Here is a 17,000-nt window from a genome sequence, read left to right on the forward strand (position 1 = left end):
GGCCCTGGCACAGGCTGCCCAGAGAAGCTGTGGATGCCCCATCCCTGGAGGTGCTCAAGGCCAGGCTGGATGGGGCTTTGGGCAACCTGGTCTGGTGGGAGGTGTCCCTGCTCATGGCAGGGGGGTGGAATTAGGAAACCATTCCTAATGATTTATCCAAAATTATGGCTGATACTCAGCACACCACCCACAAGAGCCTCCACCAGCTGCCTCCCATGAGGGCTACCCAAAACTGTGAGAGCCTGAGGGATGCTGTCCAGGGACATCCTGGGCAGTGAGGCGGAGCAGCGAGGGGCCGGAGGCTGGGGAGCCCCGCGGGTCCCCCTCAGCCCTCTCAAAGCCGGGTGAGGGGTCCCCAGCCCCGACCCCACAGCCTGCCCAAGGGTCCCCAGCCCCTGCCGGGCTGTGGGGGCGGCGGCAGCAGCGGGCGGGCGCCTCCCTGAGCGGCCCCCGCGGCCCTGACGGCGTTTCCGGGCGGGGGAGCCGGGGATGTGCGTCCGGGTTGGGTCGGCCCCAACGAGCGGCTTCCTCCCTCCCTCCCTCTTTCCTTCCCTCCTTCCATCCTGCCCTCCTCCATCCCTCCCTCCCTCCCTCGCTGCCTCTGAGGCGGAGCCGCCGCCGTGCCCTCCGAGGGAGCGCCGCCCGCGGGGGGTCGGTGAGAGGGGAGCGGGAGCCGGGGGCGACCCGAGGAGGGAGGCGGCGGGGAAGAAGGGACCGAGGAGGGGGGGGACAGCGGGGAAAAAGGGACCGGGGGGCGGCCGGGAGAGGCTCCCCCGCCTCCCTCGTCCCTCCTCGGCGCGGCCCCGAGCCCTGCCCGCCTGCCCCGGGGCTGTCTCCGCGCCCTGAGGCGGCGGCGCCGTGAGGCGAGCTCCTGGCGGGCAGCCCCGCGGGGCCGGGCAGCCCGGAGAGCCGGAGGGAGAAACCTGCGGCTGACACTGGGTTGCGGGGTGGTTTTGGTTTTTGGTTTTTGTTTTTTATCTTTTCCACCCCGGATTTTTGGGGCGTAAAAGTCTCGCCTGGGCACGGCCGCGGAGAGCAGGGCGGGTGCTGCCCCCGCCGAGCCCTGGCAGGCTCCGCTCACACACCTCGCTCCTGTGGTGCAGGCTTTCCTAGCCTACCCTGCACGTTAAGCATCTATAAGGAAGCTATCTAACGGTTTAAACGTTAAGAATGACGTTTTAAGGCAGTTGGGTTATCCGGTTTCTTATTTTTTTTAAAAAAGACCCTTGAAAAATGCAGCATCTCCTGAATTACCCGGTGGTACTTTGTACCTTGCATGATCTGCTTCAAGCGCCAAAACCTAAATTAGTCATAATAACACACAAATTTATTTGATGATGAATTTTTGTCCTCTTCTTCGGACAAGTCCAGACAAATTCTCAAGAAGTGGAGCAAGGATGTGGTCACCAGGCTAGGCAGCATCACTGCTGGCGGCACTGACGGCACCTGAGGCAGGTCCAGGAGCAACCTTGGGTGCCTCAGACCCGTGGTACGTGTTGGACTGACCACCTGGGCATTTTGCACATCAAAAGTAGAGCATCAGGCATTTAGCTGACATACGATACGTTCATACAGTGAAAGGACAATGTTGTGAACAGTTCTGTCCATGTCCAATTAGTAAGTGGCAAATTGAAGCGCTGACTGGTGAAATAACTTGCCCGAGGTCACCTAGGCAGTCTGTAGAAGAGCTGGGAATAGGTGGTACAGTTTTTGTGAGTCCTAACGTGAAATCATCTTTCACTTGCTTTCTGTTCACAGCGTTTTTATGAACACAGCTATTTACTTTATTTACAGACTTGGTAGACCCGTGAATAAGCTAGAGAGTCACCGGAGCTGCAGAGATGTTGGAAGAAGATATGGAGGTGGCCATCAAGGTGGTAGTAGTGGGAAATGGAGCTGTTGGGAAGTCCAGTATGATTCAGCGATATTGCAAGGGGATTTTTACAAAAGACTACAAGAAAACCATTGGTGTCGATTTCCTGGAAAGACAAATCCAGTATGTATTGAACAGATGTCATGCTATCCATTTTTACCTTTCCTTCTGTTTCTTTGTTCTGTTGTAATCTAAAGATTTGCAAAGACTTGAAACACAAGGCCTGCAGTCTCTGAAGCTAAGTAAAGGGAGTTGTTTTCTCCTTTGGACTGAGGGCTAAAATTATATCACTTCATTCTCTAATCAAGATTTATTTTCCTTTTGATTTATAATTCTAAAAGTTGAGACCTCTGTCATTCTAAGCTTTTTTGACAAGCTTCCTATGTATTCTACCACCTGCTGATACTTTTTGTGATTTCTTCTTTAAAGTAAAAGTACTTACAGTTAAACAATTGCACAAGTTTAGGAGCTAACATAGATGAAATAACTGGGAAAAATAATTAAATAACACTGTAAGTTTAGTCTTTATGTAATGTAAGCTGGTAATACTCAATAATGTTTGATAAAATGGAAAATAGTATGGTAATAAGAAGAAAAATCTATAAATTCTGTAAGCTGATTAAAAAGGCAAAAGGCCCATTATTCAGGCACCTAAGTTTTGTTTTGATTTCTCGTTATTTGTCTTCATGGAGAGAAATATAGAGGAAGAAGAGGAAAAGAAAAGGAAAATAAAATACAGGTTGTCAAGAAGGAGCACTAATATAATTGAGGCTCTACTGCCGCAGTATGGTACAGGGGTGAACCATTATCAATACTAAGTTCCATTATATTTAAATCAAGTTAAATTTGAATTGGATTACTACATTATAGAGCTTGAAATGTTTCTGTGTTGGTTGTTCTGTATTAATCGCAGAACTGTGTTGTTTATTTCAGGGTTAACGATGAAGACGTCAGGCTAATGTTATGGGACACTGCAGGTCAAGAAGAATTTGATGCCATAACTAAGGCCTACTATAGAGGTGAAAATACCATGTTTGTTACTTGGTGGTTGGGTGCCTTCGGACGTCTTTAAGATATTTTCCTATCCTGCGATTAAGAATCTTAGTTATTTCATGTGTGTGCAAAGCATGTATAGCTCGCCTTTTTCAATTCTTGAAAGTTTTTCCCTTCATGTAAGGTCTTTGTCTTAATTAAGTGCCACTTTATGCGTTATGCTCAGTAGTGCCCTTTGAAAAAATGGAACATAAGGCAAGTATCTGCACAGAAACTTACAGAGCTGTACAAACAGTCTAACTCTAAATCAAACTTACTTTGTTTTCTATGTCAGTGATGTATTTATAATCCAATATACACTGTTAATATATTTTAAGGCAGTTCTAAAGTTTCAGGTGGGAACTCTAATCGTGATACTGCAATCATAGAAATAAGGAAAAGGTCTGGGAAAACTGGAATTAGAGTTCAGAAATTTATTTCTCAATTTTGATTTGTAGCTTTTCTGTAGTTATGTTTTACCCCTAAAAGGCAAGGGAGGCACTTCTGTAAGAAGTGCCTTTGTAAATGTTCCAAAAACTATGTCTGAGGTACTTACAAGTTAATCCAAGGGAGAAAAAATCCACCAGTTATCCTGGAAAGATAGTTTATTAAGCACAGTAATTCTTATGCCAGTACAGACTGCCTTGAAAATGTTAACGTAATAGAGTAAGAAGGAAACTGTATTTACTTCCTAGAATAGAAACTATATTACTCAGCCACGTAAAGGCAGCTTATTTATTTAGCCAGTTATTAACTGCATGCTTAGGCTTCCTTTCCATATAATCTAACAGTGGTTATGAATATTCCCCCTCCCTTTTTTTTATTTTTAACAAGAGATACAAATGACTTAAGAAATTATGTTGTTCACTTCTAGTCAAAATTACCTGATGGCTGGGAAAAAAATATATTGCTATGATGTAAAATCTTAGAAATATTATCTCATTTAGAGACAAAATAAGTTATGCCTTGATGTTTCAACCTGTTTAAGTTCTCTGAGCTTTTTATATTTCATGATAGTTCTGATAACTAGTATTTTTTTAATAATATTTCTGGTTGTCCTTTGTAATTGATGGTTGCCATTTCTTTGGCAAAAGATACTTCTTTTCCTATTTCTTCTTATCCTCATGTGGAAATAGATCATTCTGTTATTTTACAGCTAACAAGTTGAGCACATCAATTTCAGAAGGTAGCTCTTGATTATCTCTGAGCTTCCTTTTTACTCTTCTGGCCCTTAGTTCTCTTGTGTGCCTTGCAGTCCTTAGGTGTTTGAAGCCAAAGCCTTTTTCTCCTCATTACTGGGACTGTTATGCCGAAGTACAGAGCATCCAGAACTTTGCAGCACACTTTATGTCCTCACTTACCATCAAACCTGGTGGTTTAAAAAATGATCAGCACGAGAATCTTGATATCTTGCTCGTGACTCATGCCCCACGTAGCACAGTTAGAGCTCTGCCCTCGAGATCTTTATACTGAAGGGGTGGATGTGGAGCAGAACGGCATCATCCTGTGGGTGCCCGGTGTGGACAGCGCGATGGTTCTCCTAACAGCACGAGTGGTTGTTCTGCACTGGACTTCGAAGGACGAGGGAAGTTTTAGGAGGCTGGAATGCAATTTTGGTTTAGCATCAGGTCTGCAAGCCCATTTCTATAGAGCAAAAGGTCAAGGTTACTTTGCAAATGCAAGGATTTCAGTGTGAATTGTTTGTGCTAAGGGAAAGATGCCTCCAAGGGAGGGGCTGTGTCTTCCAAGCCCACACCTCCTGCAGATCACTGTCGTGCTGACCGCTGTCATAACCCCGGGGATTGCGTGCTCTCCTGGCACACTGTGCATTGTCAGTTCTTCAGGGATCAGGTCTCATCCGTGGTGGCACAGGGAATGCTTCAGAGTCTGTTTCTGAGCCATTGTCTGGGGACCAAATTCATTCAGCCTTGCAGAGAAACACAACGGGAGGTGTCAGTGGACTTGTCATGTGTTTTTCTCTGCCCAGGTGAATACTTGCAGCCAGTGTAGCTGCGTAGCCATCATCATACAATACAGTGAGTCAAAATGTCCAGCAGCCCAGATCCAAGGAACTGAAGGAAGCTTTTTATATATTGGTGTCTTTTTTTTATGTTGTATTGTGCATCTCCTTTGCTGTCCTGTAAGTCATGCATTCTCTACGCAGCTAGGTACTGCATTTGTAAGCCAAGCAAATACACAAGTGGCTGTCATTAGCAGCCCCATGCCGTCTGTTCATGTTACAGGTCTTGCAGCGCAGGATTTGATCACTTCTTAGTGCTTGCATCTCCCTCCAAACACTACCACTGTTGTCTTGAGTAGACCCTTGTTAGTTTTTTGAAGGAAAAGACGCCTCTTGCTCATTAGTCTGTTGTTCAGTCACTGATACATTGAATTCCCAGGCTCCTCATCTAGCCCAGTAGCTCAATGCCCTGTTTCTCAAGTTATAAATGTACTCAGGGTAGCCAGGATCCACAGCAAGTAGACCATCAACACTAAGCAAGAACTGGATGATGCTTTGACCTCAAATGTTGATTTCAGTTTAAGGTCGAACAGGCCACCACCAATTTTATAGTGAATGTGGTTTTGCCATAGCCTGAAAAAGCTGAGGACAAGAACAGAAGAGGGAAATGAATAGGTGTCAGGTACAAAGCCCCGTGAGAGTCAACCAGTGGCAAGGAATTTCTTTACCTGATTTCTGATATACAGGCATTGCGTCCTTATGAAAGGACGTCTCATTTTAAACACTCATAGAGAGCCTGTTGGTTTTGGTTGTTGTGTTCCTGTCTGGTGTTGCCCTGTGCCTTTGCTGCTGGTTGTACACAGTTGGTTATGTGACAGGCAGTGTAGGACTCCATCGGGAGTGGGTGAGTGAGCTACTGATGCTACTGACTCTTCTAAATACTACATATAGAGAGGTGTTTATGTGCCTAAATCCTGATTTTTTTTTCTTTTTTGGAACTTCTCCAGGGATATTATGGTTTCTTAAACTTGTCTATATTATCACTAAAAATACTGAGTATTTAGCAGTGTTCTTAGAAGATGAAAATAGCCTGCCTTGTAAGGTACCTGTCCTGCAGCATCTTTTAGCGCACTCTGATGCCACATTAACTTTTGCGCTGTGATGAAGCATCCTTTCGGAAAGACTGCATTTGATGTTTTGAATCCAGCTGGAAAAGAATATTCCTTTTGTATTCTCTGGTATTTCTTACAAGCCAGTGATCAAAACCTTCAGCAGAAGCTTGGAAGTACGCAGTCACATAAGTGTGTGTAATTTGTCATTGATAGACATTGTTGATGATGAAAGACACTTCCATTTACTGTTGTTTGTTTTAATAACTTCCTGGTAGGACCTTCAAATATAAGGATCTGGAAGGCCCTCAAAAATATCTCACTTTGATTAGGCTGTTATATAATTCCTTTAAAAGCAGTATTGGCAGGCTGGCCATTATTTTTGTTGTCCCTGTCCACCGTGTTATAGTACTACACCTAAATTGAAAAAAATAAATCTGCTGCTGTAAGCCACCCTCTTTTTACTTACTAACATGCTAGAACTTTTCCCTCTGCGCTTACTGTTGCCAACTTATCTCTGTTTTAGCATTCAGAAGGAAGGGGTGGAAAGAGAGATGAAGTGAAAGTTCCTTAGAGTGGAAATTTTGCAATGAATTCCTTAGTCTTAAAACCGAGCGAGATGATGTTTGCAGATGGTGGGAGCCTTGTACACGCTCCCACTCCAGCAGATCAAAGAACTTAAGAGAGGTTGTATTAAGCTAGATGGCAAGATGATGGGTTCAATTCAGCATTGACAGATGCAAGGTAACCTGCCTTAGAAAGAATAATTAAATTTACACATACCTCATAGGCTGTTAGTACATCAGGTTAAAATATGATGTGGACATTAGGGAAAACAAACAATTTTAGTACACAAGTAATAAGATAGGGAGAATATTGAAAGGCTGCATTGCTCCTGCTTTATTGGTAGAGCTTAATTTGAAGTTCTGAGGGCAGTTCTTATTACTCTGTATAAAACCGTGTCAGAGGAGTCTTAAAGGCAGGTGAAAGAATGTTTAAAGAGCGTAGGAAAACTTTGGTAAAGGTAGACTGAACTTGGCTTTGAAAAGATAAATAAAAGGGAATTTAATAAAAGTACTTGTGTGCTTTGTGTCAGAGGAGTATAAAGGCAAACAATACAGGAACGGGCAATACTTGATGAAACTCCTAGATAGAAGAAAAATCATACTAATGAAATAGTTTTTTCATATTATATGTGTGGGATATGTGCCACAAGATACCACTAGACTCTCAAAAACAGCTATCTAGTCTTTTACAAGCAGGCATAATTCTACTATTAAACATCAAATATATTAAAGGCATCTAAATAGCAGTGTTTCTTCATGTGTTTATGTGCAAAGACAAGTAAGTTTTGGAGGATAACAAAGGGCTACTGGACAGTCAAAAGACTACTCGCTAATATTTTAACTATTGAAGTCCTTTCTGAATCCTTGGGTTTTTACTATTCACTATGGATTTACTGTTACTTGCTAAAGCTGTCATAAAACCATAAAAATACTACAAAACAGCATGTGTGTGTGTGGATATCATAGTGCTGAGACCGAATGAGCATTAATTTTGTCTAAAGAGCTACTAAACAATTTACTTTAATTTTTTAGAGAAAGTTGTGGCTATTTCTCTGCTTTTCAAAATCCTGATTACTGTAGTTTAAAGAATAATGTGAATTATGCTTTACAGATACTGAATCATGAAAAATAGTTGCATTTTGGCTTCCAGTGAAGCTGTCTGAAAAGCAGTGAGCAATAAGCAAACTTCCACTTGCCTTTTTCCAGTCTCTTCCTCACTCCTTCCTTTGCAAACATGCACCTTGCTGGAGATGATTTGAAAAGTACAAGACTCAGCCATCAGGAAGAATTGGTATAATGGTCAAAATAATATGGCAGTCAATTCCTTTTCATTTGGGGAATTTTCTACCCATTTGTTTATCACAAGCTGGTGGTAAAAGCACGCTTTTATGGAAGAAACCAGGAAAACCCCCTCACACTTGAAATATATTCAATATTATTCTTTTTATTATTATTACTATGTTGGTTTGTTGGTTGATTTGTATGCATTTGTAATTGTTTTGTGTATTTTTAGGAGCCCAGGCTTGTGTTCTTGTGTTTTCTACAACTGACAGAGAGTCCTTCAAAGCAATCCCTACGTGGAAGGAAAAAGTGGTGACTGAAGTTGGAGACATTCCCACAGTTCTGGTGCAGAATAAGATTGATCTTCTTGATGACTCTTGTATAAAGAAGTAAGAGTTTTATCTTCATGTTTCTGACCTAATGTCCCCTTTATACACATGCTTAAAAAAAAAAAGCAAACAAACAAAAATGGGAGGTTTTGGGGAAGAATTCTGATATCTAGGTTATCAAACCTAGGCTGCGCATCAAAACGTGCTTTAGAAGCACAGGTTTCTGGCATTACTGCAGGTGTGGAGCTGCTTGGGCAGATGTGTTTGCCAGGCTAAAAATTCTGTTAGCTTCATGCCTTCTTCTGAAGTATCAGCCTAAAAAATGGAGGAATAGCATCAAGAGTTTGATTCTGCAATGATACGATTTTTACTTTTTAATCAGAGATTGTAAAGCTGTAAATTTGCTCTCCTGATAAAAACTTATACTTACTGTTAAACTGCTGGGCATTGCCCAGTTTAGTTACCAAAGGCTTGCTAGAGTGGTCAGGACATAGTAAATGGATTGTTTGAAAAAGTGTCTTTGTATTCTTTGCTTCCCTTTTCTTCAATTTGTTTTTATTTCTTCTTCTCATCAAAACATTGTAACCCTATAGAAACCTGTATCTGCACATTGCTGATCCTTCTTCGTTATATTTTACGTTACAGATTTTACTGTCAGTTTATTCTGCCTTTGAGTATATGCCTGTTTTTGTTCCTGCCATTAAATCAGCTTCACAAATTTTAACTCCTGTTTACCATAGTGTGGAAGGTACAGCACAATTAGTTTGATCATGCTCCACTACTTTATTTCTACCACCTTCCTGGGAGATTTGAGTTTTCTTCTTTTTGTTGTTTCCTACACTGGCTTTCTTTGTTCTATGTTTGCTGTCACTGATGGCATAAATCAGTTTGTATTCCCTCTGCCAAGAAAACTGAGTATTCTTCAAAGGAAAAGCAAAATTGCATTTGAACTCCTCCTTTATTTATGGTATGTCACTTAGGTTTGTACTCTGAATACTCCATCTGCCTCAGTAATTTCATCTTTCTAATGACATGATTTCTCTTGGTGAAAATCTCATGTTTTCTTAGCTTTTCCTTAGCATTTAGGATGAATTCTCTTTCACCAAAAAGAAAATAATTCTTGAACACATCTGACTGCATCATCTAATGCTGTATTAAAATATAGTTAAGAAATACATTTTTTGGTTGTTTTGACTTTACAGTGGTAATTGTTCTGATTCTACAGCTCCATTAATTACAGCCTCCTTCCTTTTGGTTTCACTGACACCTGTCTTAGAACCTGTGGGAAATTTTAGTTAATGAAGTCAATAAATATTGAAAAGCAACTACTTTTGTTCATAAAGAAACTGCATGTGAAATACTTTGTTGCCATAGTAGGGATCATGTAAAGAAATGAAGGATCAGGTGGTTTTTGACTGTCTGCCCATCTTGCTAGGTTTAACTTAACCGCAAAGCGTTTTATCTATAAGAATCGATAAGTGCTGACAAATTATAGAAATTAATGTTTAAAAGTCTTTTTCTACTGTGCAGTGAAGAGGCAGAAGCACTGGCGAAAAAGCTAAAACTACGGTTCTACCGAGCATCAGTGAAGGAAGACCTAAACGTAAGTGAAGGTACGAGACACAACACAGTAGGTGTGCGCCCTGCCCTCTGCTGTATATCATAGACACACACCGTGGCTGTATATCACATATAGATACCACTGTTTTATATCATATATATATATACCATTGCTTTTGCATTCTCTTGGCAATCCTTATATTTCATAGCAGCACCCTTTAAACATAGCTATTACTGCTCGGTATCAGTGTGTTCTGCCTGTTTTTTACTTGCATGCATCTTTCCTTTCTTTTCCACAAATGGTGTGTAGCTTCAGGATTTACAGGTGCCAGCATTTTGGGGACTTCTTCGTCCTACTGACCATCCGTAAGCACTGGGCTTTTAAAGTGTATATGTAGAAGTTCAATTATTACAATATAAGAACCGTTGAACAGATTAATTCATAATTGTTAATAGTTAAGAAATAATCAGTATAAATTATTTCATAGTTTAGTTAAATAAAGTACATTAAAAATTACATCTGTTGTAGCCTTTTGTCTGCTGATGATACCTTAGTAGTTCCCAAGTGCACCTTTAATGCATATATTTAATATGAATATCATTATACAATTCAGTCACAGTCTCTTCTGGGCTAAGTTTGAATAAACATGAGTTATTCAAACTCTGCTAACTTCTGTTTGTTTAATCAGGCAAACTTAAAGTTATACTAATTGTTTCTCCTCCATTAGCAACTTTCCAAACGTTCACCTTGGAACATAAAATTTGTACCATGAGAACTGTAATTTTTTTCTGTATCATCTTGAAATGAGTTATTAATTGCAAATGAACGTTTGCCTATAGTTGTAGGGTTTTCAGTGTCTTAGATAGACGTTTTATACCCTTATACAAATGAGGGTGGTATTAGTTAATTAGAAAAGTGTTCTTTCCAAGTTATATTAATAGCCTTGATCTACATGACTGTTATTATTCTAAAACTTCTTGCAAAAAAATAATATAGTTACATTACAATAATTTCTAAATTCCTGTATAACTTTAAAAATTTCAAGTTGCCTGAATTGGAACATTTGGCAATATTGATATGCCAGCTTTCTTACAGGAGTATTGAGATGTTTTTGTATGCCCTGCAAGACCGTAGTAGCACTGCAGCCTGTAAGATCTGGTTGGCACGGGAATATTTTGGATTCTCGTCGGGTACACAGCCAGGCCTGCCAAGGGAGAATCACTTGCTAGACCATGTTAACTCTATCACATCAAATGTGCTTTTGTCATCAAGCAAAGCTTGATACGAAGGTTTTATTATTGATCTGAATATTATCTTTAAGCATACCCTGATGTTCCTTTTCTTTTTAACATTCCAGTTTTCAAGTATTTGGCTGATAAATACCTTCAAAGGCTCAAGCAACAAACAGCTGAAGAACCAGAGCTAGTACATACGAGCAGTAATAAGATTGGTATGTATGCTGTAATAAATAATAATAATAATAAAAACAGAAAAGAGTATTTTGTGCCATCAAAGCTTCTGGTCCCATCTGTCGCCTTATGGAGTTAATAGATAGTGAGTGGGGTGTAATTGTTACCTTGCCGTGGTGGCATGTGGTGTCCTTTCCTTCTGTAAAATAACTTGGTGACTATCTGAAGTTACAAGATTGTCAAATTGACGTACTGAAGTTTCTGGCTAATGTTTGCCAAGTACCCTTTTATTAAATTCTTTAAAACATTGTGTAAGGGCTTGAGAAAGGATGCTTGGTGGTGGTTTTAATGTAATTAGTATTAGTGTTACTCATCTTAGTACAGATGTACAAGAGACTCACTGTGAAAGAATCTGGCACGCAATAAGGTCTTCGTAAACTTTGCCTTTTGTGAGGGAACACTGAAGTTTTGGAGTCCTTCTTTAAAGCAATTCTGAGTCTGGTTTTTGTATTTTCCTTAAAACACTCGGGTTTTGTTCACTCTTCTTCCATACCTTTCTCTCTGCAAAGCTTCTAACTTTAAAATTTTCATGTTTTTCTTTTAGTGCATTACTCAACAAACCATAATTTTCTTACTGTGCAATTAGTAGCACACACATACTCAGAGGAGTGAATCTTATACCCTTCAATTAGACAGATGTTGTATACTGGCTTTAAATACCGCCTGCCTAGTAATTCCAGCAGGTTCTGCTTCAAATTTAGCTGCAGTATTGTCCCCAAAGTAGATAAAAGGTTTTTTGTTTGTTTTTTCAGTACTGTGAATTAGTAACTGTTGCATCTTAAGTGTTAATGATTATACTGCAGGAATTGAAGAATTAGAAATGTTTTTCTTGTCTTTAAATTCTGTAGGTGTTTTTAACACAGCTGCTGGAAGTCACCCCAACCAAAATTCTAGCACTCTCAACGGGGGAGATGTCATCAACCTTAAACCAAACAAACAGAGGACCAAGAAGAGCAGAAGTCTTTTCAGCAACTGCAGCATACCTTAGACCACTTCTGGAGGACAAAAAAAGTAACAGTGAATTGGATGAAGTTGTGCAATTGAATACAGAATAAAAAGCCAGCTTTAGAGGTATTTTACCAGTGCTTTAGCAAATCTTGTGCCTATGGGATCCTTGAGAGATGATGGGTTTGTCTAAAATTGCTGATGCAGTGGTTTTTGGTGTGTAGAGTGAGACACCTGGTGGCAAAACACAGAACCATGTCTGTCCCTGTGCACTCCTTAAAGAAAAATAAGCATCTTTTTGAAGGAATTATTTACAGAGCTCTGAACTAGGTTTTGCTGCATTGTGAAGCACATTTAATGTAAGGCTAATGCCTTACAGGTAAAGGTACAGACCAGAACCTTATGGCCCAAGGTACAGTAGCAACCTCGCAACTAAATTTCAAAGGAAATGTTAGACTTGGTTAGCCAGGACACTAAGAAATTAAACGAAGAGCAGAATGAAGATGTCGCGTTTTATGCCTGACTGTATTCACGTGGATTCTGGCAGTTCTGTCGGTGCAATATACTTGTGTTCTATACATGGTCGTTACGGTATATATGTCAACATTTGGTATGAACATTTAGGCTAAATTCCAGTGTATGCGTCACTTGGAGATCAGCTGATGATTATGAAATAGCATCTGCAGAAAAGGTGTTCCTTTAAAAACGTTCCATTTCTGATGAGGCTTTCCCAGCTGCTGCTGTGTATGTTTAACTTGCTATACTTGGGCCTAAAAGCTTAGATTTAAAAAACGGATGGTGCCAAAAACGTTCCTCTTTTACCTAATGCTGTGCTACAGGTGTTCTTGTAAGTTTGTTTTTCCTCAGTCTTAACAGGTTGAACAAGTGAGTCTTTAACACTAATAGATATCCAGATGGAACACATAACGTAATCACGTTCCTGTCCAAGTTTGATTGCTGTGTCCTGTGTTATCTATCAAAAAGGAACTTGCAAAGTGGCGTCACAAAATATTTACCTTCTTTGGAGAAATTTTTCGTAGGTACTGTAAACTGGGTTATGGAGGATCCAAAAACCGCAGCTAAGAACTGCATTACATCGATGAGGTGTTCCTTGATGTTGTCACGTACTCAAAATTAGCTGAGAGTTACAGAAAATCTAATTCTGCAAGATCAGAGACATGGCAAAAAAAAAATCAAGAACATAAATAATTTTACAGAACTGATTTAGACATTTAGGAGCCCAAATCTACAGTTATTTGGGTTTAGGCTCCTAAATCACTAAGGTGCTTTAAAAACTGCTAAGCAAGATATCTAATTTACCAAAAATAAACACTTTTTAATCCTCTTCAAGAGCATGCATGCCTTTTAAAAATATCCATTTTGTTTACATGTTTTTGTATGGTATGATATAATTTTAACTTTTTAGGATTTCTACAACAAACCTGCCAGTGACAAATGCAAAATATGCTGCTTGAAAAAAAAATGTAGAATTTTAATAGTTTTTTAAACAGTGTATGAGAGTGAAAGCGACTCGACTGATCCTGTATATTTTTGGAGGAAGGACTTTTCACTGTGTGAATTCCTATAGGAAGCCTGACTTACTTTGTTTCTAAGTCGATGCGTATGGAAACTGAAATGTCCTCTTGTCCCACTGTCTGCAGGGAGAGAAGTGGGTGGCAAGTTATGCACAAGCAGTGTAGCTCTCTGAACTCTGCGTTTGATGTTTACTGTGTTAGACTTCCTACTGAGTCCCGTTGTTTCTTTGACAAGCTGTCACTGCATCGCCTGGTGGTGGCAAGAAGGCGCTCGGTCCCCGTTGCTGTTGCAGCAAAACTGTTCTCCGCTGCCATGTTTCCTGTATTCTCTCTTGGATAGATGCCTTTATTTTTTAACAAGTGCATTTAATCACGTATGGATGGATGGATGTATAAATGGAGTCAAGTCCCACCTGTCTTAATGATTTAAGAAGTAAGGTGCTTAGGATTTGGTAACAGAGACTTATGATTGTACACCATGGGGCCATCTGACAGCGTCAGGATGTAGGGCAGAGGGTACGCGTGAAGAGTTTTGACAACTGTTTTTAACGTGGAAACTTTTACGTTTCATTGTTTGTCTGCCAGTTTAACGTTTTTTTAATTATTTTTTCTCAAAAAGCCCACAAAGTGTCTGAAACATCTTTCTTGCCTTGTTTGACTTTGTACAGAGTGCTGAAAAATCTTTCTGATGTGTAACAACCATTTGTACTGTTAGATATTTTACAGCAGACGTTGTATTGTTACAGAAGCTGTTGGCTTTTGAGGTCTGTCACTATAAACCACTGAGTTAAGGACGGAAACCTCAATAGAAATTTTCGTAGGTGGAGACTTGACAGACCTGCAAAATTTAGGATACACTGAAATGTCGTATGTATGTGCTGTGATCTGTGAACATACATTTGCAGGACCGGGCAACAGTGAGTTTTAATTTCATCCCCATCTTAAATCTGAAGTGGTGGTAAATTTCTTTGTGGTGACTTGGCAGTGCTTAATCTCCAGTACGACCAAGATGGAGACTGTCCAAATTGGCATTTTTCTGGAGAGCGCTCTGCATGTGCTCTGCTTGAAAATGTAAATTTTATCCCCCTGGTTTTAGACGTGAACCAGCTGAGTTGCGTGCTGCAGGAATCCTTAGGTATTCCTATCACTGCTCCGTGGGAGTAACTCTTTGACTGTAGGATGAAGAGAGGTGCCTGCACTTCCAGCACTCACATTGTCCTCTCTTTTTTTTTTTTATTATAAACATCGCCCTCATTCTCCACTCGGTGTTCTCACCAAAATACCATGTTGCAGTCACCTTTCTCGTGCTCCTGCTGACTGTGTGCTGGCAGAGGGTGCAGTTCTGCGCCTACCGCAAAGATTTCTTCGGTGAGACTGAGCAAGCTGCACTTCTCTGACATCTGCTAATGTCTCTTGAGTAGCTCATTGGATACACGACCTAAATTTTGCCAGAATTCTTTGCTTTCAGCTGATAAAGCTGATAAAGTTAGTAGAAAACTTCAGTAACTTAATGCCTTAGTGAAGTAAGCATACACTAAAGCTTTCAAGCATCTGTCAGTCCCGCATCGTGTCCGTTCAGTGAATGGGTGCTCTCACAGCAAGTGGGGCATCGTTTGGTGCAGAGCAGTAATGCTAGGGATGTGTTTCCGACTGGAAATAACAGACCTGAAGGTTGTAAGGCTGGTCACACTGAGATTTGTGTGCTTGTGTCTGTGGTTAATTAAAAAAAAGCATTCCACTTAAGACAATTCTGGAGCTTTTTTATTTTCAGTGTTTCTTAAGGCAACGCTTACTTTTGTTGATCAAAATGCACAAATTCCCATACTGTCAGTCTGATTTCCTGGTTAATTTTTTTATACTTCAGTAAAAATTGTCTTTTTTCTTTTTCATTGTTGGGCTATAGCACATCTGATGTAGTTTTTCCTTGCATCACTTCTGTATCTGTACGTTGTACTGGAGGGCCTTGAGCAGCTGGACATGTATGTACTGCTTTGAGGTTATGCCTGGGTATGTGGACACACCTGGTGAACATGCACGTTGATGCTGTTAATTCATTAATCAAATTTATAGCTACTAGTTAACGGACTAATTAATTGTTTGCACTGCTGGACCCTCTTGGGGGAGCTCAGTCGCACACCAAACTGACAAGCATGCTTTGGATTCCAGCGGTGGTACCGAAGCTGCTTCCGTTTTTCTAAATCTAATCATAAACCTCTGGCTAAAGCTGTCGTTCCTGAGCACGAGGTGTCCATCAGACAGAGCAACCACAGCCCGAGAGGTGTGATTGCATCAAAAGCACCGCACTGTGCTTCTGTAGAAAGCAACAGTTGGGCAAATCTTCTTTTTTTGTTTCTTTATGCTCAAGTGGTATCTGACAGAATATTTCTCACTTAAATATGGCATCCTAAAAGGTAGTCAAAGTCATAAAAGAAAAAATGCAGGAATTACTAAATTTAAGATGAAAGGTGCTATGGTAAACTAAGGGAAACTTTGAAGCAGTCTCATGTCAAAGAGAGGTTCTGGACGAGTCACCTGAAAGCCAGGTGAGTCCTGGTGCTGCACTCGCCTCATTCTCAGGTTTGCAGCAGAAGGGGGATGCTGATACAAATGCTGATAACTTGTGGAGGGAGTGTTCTTGTTTCCTCTTCCTGACACAGATGTGGTTCAGCAGAACCAACTAAAGTTGCTCAAAAAAATAAAAATAAAAATAATAAAAAGGACCAGGAGAAAAAAAAACGTTGTCATTGCAAAGCTAAAGATGTGTTGTTACTAAGAAGTGACTTAATCTTATTGGCAAGTTCCCGTGACTCTGAATGGTTAAAACAGATTATATATATATACACATAACTGTTTTTATCACCTTCATGAACTCAAGTAAATGTATTATATTTTTAGAAAAAGTCGATATAACGTACAGTAAATCCTCAAGTGGACAAATAAATGTTTAAAAACGAATGTTGTGTGTATGGTGTTCCTGTAAAACTCCTGCAAGTTACCTTGTATTGTAGAATACCCACAAGCTGGTATCACACGACTTAAGCGCATTTCTTTGATTACTGTTTGGTAAATGACCCTTTGTGGTCATTTAATCAAAAATAATCACAATTAACGTGGCTAAAATGCATGGGCCTGATGCGTTTTCTGAAAAGAAACAGGCAACCAGTCTGCTGATTTCTCTTTTATTTTTCTAATTTTTTCTCTAAGGTAAAATAGAACTCACAGCATCTGGGTTTTCCTCTTACCCAAGTGTCTCAGGAATCTGGAAAGTAACGCGCTGCTCCTTCCTCTTCCATGCAATTTAGCACACAGACGAACACTTTGCTTGCTTAACACCCGAAGT

At 40.3% G+C, this 17,000-nt stretch overlaps 1 protein-coding gene across 2 annotated transcripts; it reads left to right on the forward strand.

The window, feature by feature from the left end:
• The first annotated feature begins 531 nt into the window (after window positions 1-531).
• RAB23 (RAB23, member RAS oncogene family) lies at window positions 532-16,671 on the forward strand. Of its 2 annotated transcripts, none has more exons than XM_082755929.1 (7): window positions 532-655; window positions 1,795-1,996; window positions 2,807-2,892; window positions 8,054-8,210; window positions 9,681-9,763; window positions 11,069-11,161; window positions 12,029-16,671. In XM_082755929.1, exons 2-7 carry the CDS (start codon window positions 1,842-1,844, stop codon window positions 12,166-12,168), a joined length of 714 nt encoding a protein of 237 aa, XP_082612055.1. In that variant the 5' UTR covers window positions 532-655; window positions 1,795-1,841; the 3' UTR covers window positions 12,169-16,671. The 2 variants fall into 2 exon arrangements, with proteins under 2 accessions (XP_082612055.1, XP_082612056.1); XM_082755930.1 differs by having other exon boundaries at window positions 548-651.
• The last annotated feature ends 329 nt before the right edge of the window (window positions 16,672-17,000 follow it).

Source organism: Aythya marila, assembly GCF_965140915.1.
Source record: "Aythya marila genome assembly, chromosome: 3".
Lineage (NCBI taxonomy): Eukaryota > Metazoa > Chordata > Aves > Anseriformes > Anatidae > Aythya > Aythya marila.

What these genes read in the sequence shown, in the direction of transcription:
- RAB23 (XM_082755929.1), top strand. Translation starts at nt 1,842, where the DNA reads ATGTTGGAAGAAGATATGGAGGTGGCCATCAAGGTGGTAGTAGTGGGA. An exon ending in TTCCTGGAAAGACAAATCCA is followed by an intron (nt 1,997 to 2,806) that starts GTATGTATTGAA and finishes TGTTTATTTCAG; the next exon opens with GGTTAACGATGAAGACGTCA. An exon ending in GATGACTCTTGTATAAAGAA is followed by an intron (nt 8,211 to 9,680) that starts GTAAGAGTTTTA and finishes TCTACTGTGCAG; the next exon opens with TGAAGAGGCAGAAGCACTGG.